At 37.6% G+C, this 11,547-nt stretch overlaps 1 protein-coding gene across 1 annotated transcript in view; it reads right to left on the bottom strand.

Annotated features, from left to right (window-relative positions):
• LOC106876139 (transmembrane protein 128) overlaps nt 1–11,547 on the bottom strand; it is a 33,587-nt gene that overhangs the window by 1,386 nt on the left and 20,654 nt on the right. Inside the window, exons 2-3 of the mRNA XM_014924562.2 lie at nt 5,863–6,046; nt 3,869–4,036 (exon numbers count right to left, since the gene is read on the bottom strand). Of these exons, the coding sequence (XP_014780048.1) occupies nt 3,869–4,036; nt 5,863–6,046 (352 nt within the window). The remainder of the gene's footprint in view (nt 1–3,868; nt 4,037–5,862; nt 6,047–11,547) is intronic.

Below are 11,547 nucleotides of genomic sequence, written 5' to 3'. Positions count from 1 at the left end.
TGCCAGTACCGCCTGACTGGCTCCTGTAGGATTTTCGAGCGAGATCGTTGCCAGTGCCCCTGGACTGGCTTGTGCGGGTGGCACATAAAAGACACCATTTCGAGCGTGGCCGTTTTCGTGCGGGTGACACGTAAAAGCACCCACTACACTCTCTGAGTGGTTGGCGTTAGGAAGGGCATCCAGCTGTAGAAACTCTGCCAAATCAGACTGGAGCCTGGTGTTGCCATCCGGTTTCACCAGTCCTCAGTCAAATCGTCCAACCCATGCTAGCATGGAAAGCGGACGTTAAACGATGATGATGATGATGATGATCATTATATCAACTTGTTGTATTAAGCTACTATAGCTTCATCATAGATTTTGAATTCTACACAATATATTGCATTCCTTTGTTTTAGACTCTGTTCTTTGAGTTACAGCCAAGATTTGATCAAAATGTTTTTCTTATCACCCAAGACCCATCCAAAAACTTAAACAGTGTATCCAAAGATTATCAATTTCTCCTTTTTCTCTCTGCAGAAATCTACTCCAATCATTGAACACATGCTATAGTCTATACCTTCCAAAAAAAGGGTGTAATGACTATAGAGGTGATTTGTATTGGTGATAGGCTTAGGGAAGGCTGTGTGGGGCAATAAGATATGGTACCGAAATAATTTGACAAAGGGAAAAATAACTTATCACAGATTTATTCAGCCATACTGATTTGTCTTCTACAACTTCAAGTTAGACATATAATATATAAAAGCCTGTAGCAGTTGGCTATTTTCAAGTGCAAGAAGGATGATAATAACAGTGATACATCAGAAAAGTTAGTGTGTATCTCAGTGTAGGTGCTAGAAAGTGACAGAAGTAGACTGTCTAAGAATAAAGACGGAACTGTCTGAAAATCTCAGAGAGAATTTGAATTTATACCCATTTGAAAGTTAAAAGTAGAGGAAGCAAATAGGTTTATCTGAGTCGAATGGAGTTTTACCTCAAATGTTGAGGATAGTGACAGCTAATTCTCATAGATTTCTGAGTGTGAACTCTTAAGAACAAAGGAAAGAGGCTTGCAGAAACATCGAAACTGAGCTGAGGTTTCAATTCCTGGTTAAGAATCAAGGATCTAATCAGTTCAAGGCAACCTTTCCTGCTGGCTATCACATTTTTTTATATATAGATTTAATCTTTCTTTGAAATAATTTGGGATGACAACTTCTAAAGAATCAGTACTACAACTTAGATTTAGATACAACTAAATAAAAATCATGATCATTCTGTTGATAATTCAACATTCTCAATGAGGATTAAATTATTGTAGAGCAAGGCTAAATGCATGTTCTTAGAATTAATAAATGTTTTACTTTTCATATAACAAGAAGGAAATGAAAAACAACAGGCAAGCAACATTACTGGTAAGAGAAATAATACAAATGAGCCAATGGCAGAAATCTGGATAATTAAATTACAATGTATTGAATATTGAATACAATAAATACTTAATTGAAATTTCCTTTTGATTTCAAAAAAGATAGCAAAACTCTAGTAAGCAACTTTCAAATAATAAATTCAAAATTATCTCTCAAAGTTAATTTACATGGTTAGAGGATGAGAAGTCTGATGTTTGTTTGCAGGGAAGGGGGAAAATATGGAAGTAGAAGTAGGGGTCCACCAAGGATCAGCCTCCTCTTATTCATTATAGCCCTCCAGGCAATAACAGAGGAATTCAAGACAGGTTGTCCCTGGCAGCTCTTCTATGCGGATGACCTGGCCCTCATAGCAGAATCACTACCAGAACTAGAGAAGAAATTTCATGTATGGAAGCAAGGTTTAGAATTGAAGGGCCTTAGAGTCAATGTTGCAAAGACCAAAGTTCTAGTAAGTAAGAAGGCAAACACATCACACACCCCTTCAGGTAGGTGGCCCTGCTCGATCTGTAGAAAAGGTGTAGGTAGAAACTCCATGAGACGTACCCAGTGTAAGCTATGGACATATAAGAGGTGCAGCAACATCAAAGGAAGATTAACCGGGAAGATAGCTTTCATGTGCAGCAGATGCACAGGGGCAATAAACACCACAGATGCTCAGAAAACAGACTCCATCACATGCCAGGGAAAGAAACTAGAAGTAGTTGATAGCTTCCACTACCTAGGGGACCAAGTCTGTAGTGGAGGTGGATGCTCAGAGAGTGTTACCACTAGAATAAGAATAGCCTGGGCAAAGTTCAGAAAGCTTCTACCCCTACTGGTGACAAAGGGCCTCTCGCTCAGAGTGAAAGGTAGATTGTACGATGCATGTGTGTGAACTACCATGCTTCATGGCAGCAAAACATGGGCCGTGACTGCTGAAGACATGAGTAGGCTCGAAAGAAATGAAGCTAGCATGATCCGCTGGATGTGTAATGTCAGTGTGTACACACGACAGAGTGTAAGCGCCCTGAGAGAAATGTTGGACATAAGAAGTATTGGATGTGGCATGCAAGAGAGACGTTTGCATTGGTATGGTCATGTACTGTGGATGGACGAGGAGAGCTGTGTGAAGAGGTGCCATTCTCAAACAGTGGAAGGTATCCGGGGTAGAGGGAGACCCAGGAAGACATGGGATGAGCTGATGAAGCATGACCTTCAAATGTTGGGCCTCACAGAGGCAATGACAAAAGACCGAGACCTCTGGAGGTATGCTGTGACTGAGAAGACCCGGCAAATAAAGTGAGTCCACAGCTGTAACCTACATCAATGTTGCATAACCAGCCCACTCAAAAGTACCTTGGATCGTAGGGCGACATGCCATGCTTGGAGACCTATTGAGTCAAGTACATCAACATCAGTATCAGAATCAAATCAAATTACAATCAAATGGAAATTGCAGTTGTGACCCCCGTGCAGGTGGCACGTAAAAAGCACCATCCGATCGTGGTCAATGCCAGCTCCTCTGGCCCCTGTGCCGGTGGCATGTAAAAAGCACCCACTCTTGGAGTGGTTGGCATTAGGAAAGGCATCCAGCTGTAGAAACACTGCCAGATCAGATTGGGGCCTGGTGCAGCCTCCTGGCTTCCCAGACTCCAGTCGAACCATCCAACCCATGCCAGCATGGAAAACAGACGTTAAATGATGGTGATGATGATGATGATATCTATTGGGCCCTTATACTACAGGAACAGTTTGACCAAGATCAGACTTACTTTCATCTAAGTATACAAATTAATTTTAGAGATTAATTCTATATTTCTTGGTCTGTTAACAAGGATTTAATTTTCTTTCTAAAAATGAAATTCCAATGAATAAAAGATTTTTTTTTTTAATTATGATATTCAGTGCATCAGTCTTTGATTTAACTTTCCAAATTTATTCATTAGTCTATTTGAGTTAGTACCCTCAGCTCATTTTATTTCTAACTATGCAAACTATACTGGCTAAACATTTTTTGTAAACCTTTTTCCTTTTGTAAAAAAATTGTCAAGACCTGTACTTCCTACTCTCAATGCAGTACATGCTCATCTGAAAAGTTATGTGAGTAAGAACATTATAAAAATGTCTAAAAAGGCCAAGTTGATAGAATTCAAACAATTAGCTAATGGACTGACATATCCTGATACTAGCACTAGAGTTACATCTGTAGATAGCATTTAGCTCTCAATGACCTAGTTAACCTAGCACTAAAATTGGATGTTTCTTTACTGATCATCATATGGTTTTGCTTCATTATAGCGGAACCAATAGCACAGCACCATTTTCTGGTTTATTTCCACCACAGTGAGATGGACTTGAAAATAAATGAACCAAAAAATACATAAATAAACCAACTGAAGTAAGCAAGAACAAGGAAATCACAAGTTTGTTCTGTGGTTAAATCCTGTGGGATGTAAAGTGGAGGATTAAATACTTACCATACAGCTCCAATGATAAAGGAAGCTGTTGCAGTTGGAATAGCAGCTGGGTACTGTCTTTCCCATTCATCGGATGATATCTTCTTGATGCAACTAGTCCATAAGATGAGGAAGGCACCAATTGTAATATTCACCCCAATAAGCAAAGCACCAAGATTGAGCCAGAATCTGTTGGAAAAGAGAAGAATACCTTAATACCATCCTGGTGACCAAATTAATATCCTGTATCTACAGTTGTGCAAATACAATGGATCTACATAACTTTTGACCATCTTCCTTCATATTAATATGGCCATTAAGTTTTAATAGCCAGAAATTTCCTGGATATGACATGAACATTACAACTTCATTGTTTCTTTAAGCTGAGGTTCCATGCCAACAGAGCCTCATACTAGTTTCCTATTTCAAAAGGCTATGATTTCTCAGGTAATGTAGTATCAAGTTTATTTTAGAAAGAAAGAGTTATAATATCAATATTTGTCACAAACCATTAGAGATGAAAATGAAAGCAGTTCCATCCAGTAGATAGGTCTAAGATCCATTTACTACTTTTCACATTGAACCAAATTTTTCTTCTTCTGTATATGGAAAAAGATTTGTTTTTATTTGTGAAGGTTGAAAGTGATAGATCCCCAGTTGATTTTGATGATGCACATTCAGTTGTTTGATCAACTGCAACTTCTTACTGGTTAAATGTGTAAGCAGCTGAGTTTTCCAGATATGTGTACTCTTAATGTAATTTGCAGTTTGGATTATTTTAACACAAAATGTGACAAGGTTTCCATGCAGTACATCCAACAAATTTCTGTCTACCCAATTTCAATTATAATGCTTGGGATGAAGGTCAAAATTATGAATCAGATTATAAACCCCTTTTTTTTTTTTTTTTTACAAAAGTCCAAAATTTTACTAAGAATATAGACAGGGAAGCTGATAAAATGAACTACTGGCTGGTTTGTGCCCTGCCACCAGCATTATTTGGTATCCATGATCACTGCAGTTTACCACTGTAAGCAGTAGAAGCCTTCATTAATGAAATTATTTTTCACACTACTGATGATCTTTTGATGGTGAATGTTCTACAATACTTTAGATAATTGTGGTGAGACAAATATTGTTGCTCTTTACATATTCAAAGAATTTGACATACTGATCTCCACCACAAGCTTAAGTCATTGAATTTCTGGAAGGATTCTTAAGATTCTTGAAACTTTTCTGGACGAATGAAGCATTTAAATAGCCATTATTCTTTTACCAGTTCATCTGGTATCCCCCAAGACTCTGTTCTTGGTCTGATCTTGAAGATTCTGAGCTCCTTTTCTGGATAATGGCTGGGATGTTATCTAACCTGGTGTCTTGTTTCTTAACATTTTTTAGGTAGTTTTAAGTTCTATGGTAACTGGGCCAGTCTGGACTGGTAGACTATCTTCTACTTTGTGATTGGAGAGAGGATCATCAGCAAGTTTCATATTGTGTAGCTCTGTGTTACCAAGTTGCAATTTATTAAAGTGATGAAAACACAATGGTTTCCCCACTCAACAATGTAGATCACAAGTTCTCTTGTTGGTAAGTTCCCTAAGAACTGCCCAGGTAGTGGTGTGCTTGTTCTCAGTTGGAGGGAGCTGTTGAGTTCATCAGTTTTGGATTGAATGTGTGCTTCTAGTGCCTCCTTGTATGATTCATCAAGTAGGACTTTAGATGAACCAAGGTTGCTTTCAATATTCTGACTGGAAGTAGACTGATGTTTCAGGACTGCTTTCTTCAATCCTGCCTGGCCTTTGTAACCTTTTTACTAGAAGCAAAAGTTTATGTTTTCTTTCTCTTGAGAGCAATTCCAGTGTGATATCTGTTGGCAATGGTCAGAGTGTCATATATAGCACGGCAATTTTTGTCCTCAAGTCAGTCACCAAGTTATGACTCTGTTGTGTACAGCAACTATAAGGTCCTTGTGTAGTAAAAGTAATACAGTTAAACAATTAGTATGCACCACTTACCTGTTTATGCGTGTGTCATACAGTAATGCTGGATAGAAGTCAGAGTAGTAAAATGTTGCCATAGCTGTAAGCAACCACATAACATTCCAGATAGAATATGGAGATTTTTTCTCTATGGTCTGTTTATACTGATTATCTAAACTTCTCTGTGCCTCTTCAGGTAGGGACTGTGAAGCCAGGGAACCTAGAAAGGAAAGATCTCAGTTCTTTGTAACATATTTCAACAGAGTTCCAAAATGTTTGACAAATAGGATCAAAATAGCTAACAGATTAAAATGCTTTTCAGTTTGTATATTAGGAGTTAATATCTTCTGCAATCATTTAACTGGGTGTTTTAATTCTGCATGCCAGAGATAATTTAGCTTTAAAGAAAGAGGTATAGCATTACCTGGGAATGTTACATGTGTTTATCACATGTAACATTCCCAGGGAAGCCTCTTCAAAGGAGGAGTTCCCTAAGAATTTATTTTCATATCCTTCAGTTTACCATATTTGTAAGGTAATAAGCAGATATCAATTTCTACTCTCTCTCTGTCTGTCTCTTCCTCTGTGCGTGTGCGTGTGTGTGTGTGTGTGTGTGTGTGTAGTGATAGAGAAAGACTGAAGTTGATCAGGATAGGAACTGGCTTTGAATCCAACAGTTTGAGGGTAATGGAAGCAGGACCATTAGAATCTATTACCTTGTTAGCTTCAAGTGACTATGAAGGTTTTTGCATGTGTAGAACATTAACAAAATTTGTGTGCATGCAATGTAGAGCTAGAAGAAAATTGACCAACATATGGTTACTTGTAGGGCCATTTTATTTGGGAAGCAAGAAATAGGATTCAAAATTCTGCAATAATATGAGGGGTGAGAAAACTCACAAGTTGTGCACCTTTTGCATTTTTGATGGTTATTTATTTTGTATGCTTTGCGGAGTGGGTTAATGCCTGACATTTAGTAGAAATAGTGGTTAGGCTGTTGCACTCATGGCTGCTAGATCATGGGTTCAATTTCCTAATTGGGTGGCGCATTGCATTCTCGAGCAAAACACTTCATTTCACATTGCTCCAGTCCACTTTTGATCAGGGAAGAATGCTGGCCTGCTCACCTAGCCAGCAGGGTGGCATCATTTGGAGGCTAAAACAATACAAAAAGACATAGTGACCAGCAATGTATAACAACATCTGATAGCCTGGTCAGTTGTGTGAATGGATGACTCCCACTAGTGTTCTTTGTCTGTGCTACTGTTATTAGTGAACCATTTGTGGGTTTTATGATTATGAGCTTTGGTTTTCTGTGAGATGTGAAGAACCTACTAAAGAAAATGGTTTGGGTAACTTGCTCAGTTACTGAGATGAATCAGGTGAAGGACATTTGTTTCCAGGGACAGTTAACAAAGAATTGGCAAAACTCAAACCAGTTGTGACAAGTAGTAGCAAATTCAAGGGCTAGGGTATGTTGTGCAGCAAGAAAAGGTGAAGTGTCTTGCCTAGATTAGGTAAGCAGTGGTCAGATAATTCAATGAGTGCAGATACTGAAGTTTGGCTTCAGAATTGAGAAAGAGTTGAAAGATATTTGATGTGTCAGTAAGTCAGGGAAACAGGGAGATGTTGAAACTGATGCGGACAAATCAGAATGCAAATGATTCACCTTCTAGGCTAGCAACATTGGAGTGAGAGCAAAGACAAGTTGTGTATACACTGAAGTATTAAGGATGATGACTTAGACAGGTGAAGTAATTAAGATATTTTCAGTGTAGAATGAGATAATCAAACAAGTGGTGGTGGTTAAAGGGGTTCAAAAAGCAGCAGAGACAGCAGTTCAACTTAGATGAAGAGAAACTGACCCAGAATAACTGGAAGTCTGTGCTGCGAAAATCCAGGTGGAAAAGTGGGTTTTATTTAAATTTCACTTGAATAAATAGTATCTGCACACATGTTGATTCTACATCTCCTGCCACTTGCCTCTCTTACCTGAATATCAGTAGAAAGGATTTCTAATTACTCAGGTGTGAAGTTCCATTTTTTAGTTGATATAAAGTTTCCTCTACTACTCTCTGATTCCTCCAACCACTAATAGTTTTTTGACCATAACTCTTTCTGTATCAAAGACATACCCTCACTTCATCCCATACTTTCATCCACAGTGACCTCAACATCTGCCACTCTTAACTCTTGCACCAAACTGATGCTGTAAGTTCAGAAACTGATTTATTTTGCAATCCTCACCTCTTTACAACACTTAGTTCCATTTCCTACAAGTACTCCTGTCCTGATAAATGTACTTTCATAGCAAAGAACCTTGATCTCTTTCTCATTTCCAAAACCAGAATCTATCAACCATCATTCTTTGTACCTATCAAGTCATTCACCTGCTTTATCTTAATCACCAGCCACACATCTACATATTATGCAAAGACTCCTTTTGTTTTCCAAATCCTATGGTGCTTCAAATCAGTCAACTCATCAGTGCTCTGCTAGTCCTAATACTAACAATCCCTGGCAGTACATGTACATCACCCAATACCCATCCAAGATAGCTATGCAAACAACTGAAACTATCCTTATAAGCAAGTCCTTCAACATCCCATATGTACCCAAAACCATAACTTCAAATAAATCTTCCACATGTAGATCATCCATAGCTGTGTTGCTGCAGCAGTTTAAACAAAGAACACAAGTCTACAATGCTTGGAATATCACCCACCACTACAAACTATAGTGCTTTTACACCATCCTCAAAGACACAAAGTATGCTTTCGTGGGTCACAATCTCTCCTACATCCCCAACTGAAGCCAATGTCTGTTCTTAGTCCTTTGCCAAATGAATCTCTACTGACTTTATAGAATCTCCCTTTGCTCCAATTCACAACCATGAAGAATTCCCTATTTGCATCCAACACCAAACTGCAAACACCAGGTAAAACTCCTCGTTTCCCTCTTCACTCTACCAGGCTCACCACCAACTACACATAAATGCCACTTGTGAAAGAACCTCCAGTCACTTCAAGTTAACAAGGCCACCACTCCTGATGATGTCCTTTCTACTAGCTCTAAAAATGCACTCAAAAATCTAGCCTCTGTTTCCAACAAAGTCTCTTTCTAAACAAGAATTTATCCTAATCTTTGGAGAAATGCTACATTATTCCATTCCCAAGAGAAGTAACCTCTCTGACTTTGCTAACTGTTGACTGATCATTCTCACTTTCAACATCTCAAAAGTAAAGGAGACAGCCATTATCAACCAGATCTCTTGAAGATTTACTTTTCTTCCTATATTACACCCCAAGACACTCACCCTCAAAAAAATTGGAGTAAACATGTGCTTGACATTAGTAAGGTATCTGTGTTTGGTATGTGAAAAATTCAAAACTATTTTCCTAATGCTTCTTTCCATCTCTCATCTTTTGGATTGGAGGTTTCCACTCAAATAAAACTAATATTTGCTGATGGAGCTCTTTCTAATCAACAGTCAACTCAGGTGTGCACCAAAGTCTGATTTTATTTCCATACTTATTCCTATACATCAGTGACATACTTGCTGTCACCTCCAACAATGCTCATGTCTACAAAAATATCACACTTCATTCTTCCTTATATTTTTTAAACCTAACTGTTATCTATGTGCAGATTTAGATACTGCCACCAAATCAAGCATTGCCTCTATGAATACATATTCCAATGGGGGTCATTTTAATACTGTCCCCTTTAGCAATACAAAGACACAATCACAAATGTGTTTGAGTCATCTAAGACAGTGCTACTTAAAGTGGTGGTCCGCGGACTGGTGCCGGTCTGCAAGCCATCAGCTGTCGGTACGCAGCGAGTTTCCAGAAAAGAAAGAAACAATAGCATAATTTCAGTAATTTTGTCTTATGCACTGCAGTAAACAACTTATCAGCTTATTATTACTGTATTATTTGTTTACAAAATAAATATAAGATAAAGAAATTGTCAACTTTTATTATATTCATTATATATATTGGTTCGGGTATAAATTAATATTACTAAGAAATATTACCGGTCCCTGGCACACTGGAAAAAAAAACTGCCGGTATGCCACATCAGATAGTTTGAGAAGCACTGGTCTAAGAGACCATAAGTCAGGGAGAGGATGCACACATATAAATTTTTAAGACCAGCTGTGATGGATACCTAATAGTATGAAATTCAGATAATCTACCACATATGTGGAAATCTGTGGGTGTGTTTGTTTGTGGCGTTGTTATCTAACTCCTCCTACAATGTGTCATTGATTTTGATGAAACTTGACATGTGAGTAGAATACACGTCTGGAAAACTGGTGACATACTTAGATTGTTGAAAAAAATTGATAATAGGGCCTCTGGAAGGGATTCCTATATCTACTACATATAACTACTATATTATTTTTAAACATCCAAGGGAAGTAACCCATTCGCTCCTGAAAGGGATCCTTATACATAGCCAAGGGAAATAACTCATTCATGTTCGTAAATTATTTCGTATAAATCAAATTGAATATGTTTATTTCTTAATATTTGAACTATTTGAGTTATTTTCGTAATTTATCCACTACAACGCTTAAACAAGTAAATAGTATTTTTGCTAAACAATAGATCCACTTATTTTGGTTAGTGACTTATTCATGAATAACCAAAACTAGCGCTGCTCAGGGTAATATTCTCTGTGAACACACAAAAGCATTTTTCAGAGTTATTTACTTTGAATTACTATGTCATATCTGATTAGCCTGTTATTACGTAACATCCTTCACGCTTTTAGCATACATACTTTATTAGTATTTCCTCCTCAGTTCTATATACTCTGGGAACGTATTAAAGCCCTTTTCGGGGCTACTTTATTTGAATTCTTACAATCGGGTAATTAATTTCATGTTATAACATAACTGACTTCACAATTTGGGTATTCATAACTTATTGGGAATTCCTAAAAACAAGATCCTGTGTAAGACAGTTCAGTAATCTCAATAAATGCACAAAAACTGTTCAAAGGACTACATAGTTTGTATTGTTGTTACTGGATTAGCGAAACAATTATGAGAATGGAACTAAGGGATAAGCCCCACTTTCCCAGGAATGACCAGGTACGTCAGCTAGTATATATATATATATATATATATATCAAGAAAATAATCTTGTACCTATGTCCCTACATATAAATAACATACAACTGGTTCTATTTGAAATTGGGAAAAGATCAAAACATTGGCCATCAAAAATGACAGTTGCCATCATGAAAAGAGATAATAACATTGTCCCTCTTATCTAGAATACCCAGCAAACACAAACCAGCAATTTATACCAAATGCTGAGGTCTATAGTCAAAGCAAGTGTTATTGTTACATAACAATGCATGCCCACATATGACCACCCACACTGTTGAAATCATTGAAAAATGGGGTTTTGATCTAACCCCTCCTGATTATCCCCTCTTTGGACTGCTCAAATATCCTTTATGAGGTTGTCAATTTGGTACAGATGAAGAAGCACAGGAAGCAGTGCATAAATGGCTGCATGACCAGCCAAAAACCTTCTTTTCCAATGGAATAAACAAACTTGTTGAAAAGAAGGAGACTATATTGAAAAATGATATAACTGTTCAACCCCTGCTTTTGTTTTAATAAGTACATAAACATGAGTGTGTATAATTTTTTATATACCCTAGCATGTGTATCTCTTTCTCTCTCTCTCTCTCTCTCTC

The sequence above is a fragment of the Octopus bimaculoides genome, chromosome 14 (genome assembly GCF_001194135.2).
Source record: "Octopus bimaculoides isolate UCB-OBI-ISO-001 chromosome 14, ASM119413v2, whole genome shotgun sequence".
In the NCBI taxonomy this organism is placed as follows: Eukaryota; Metazoa; Mollusca; class Cephalopoda; order Octopoda; family Octopodidae; genus Octopus; species Octopus bimaculoides.
The sequence above is the reverse complement of the archived record's forward strand: the minus strand, read 5'-3'. Positions and strand labels throughout refer to the sequence as shown.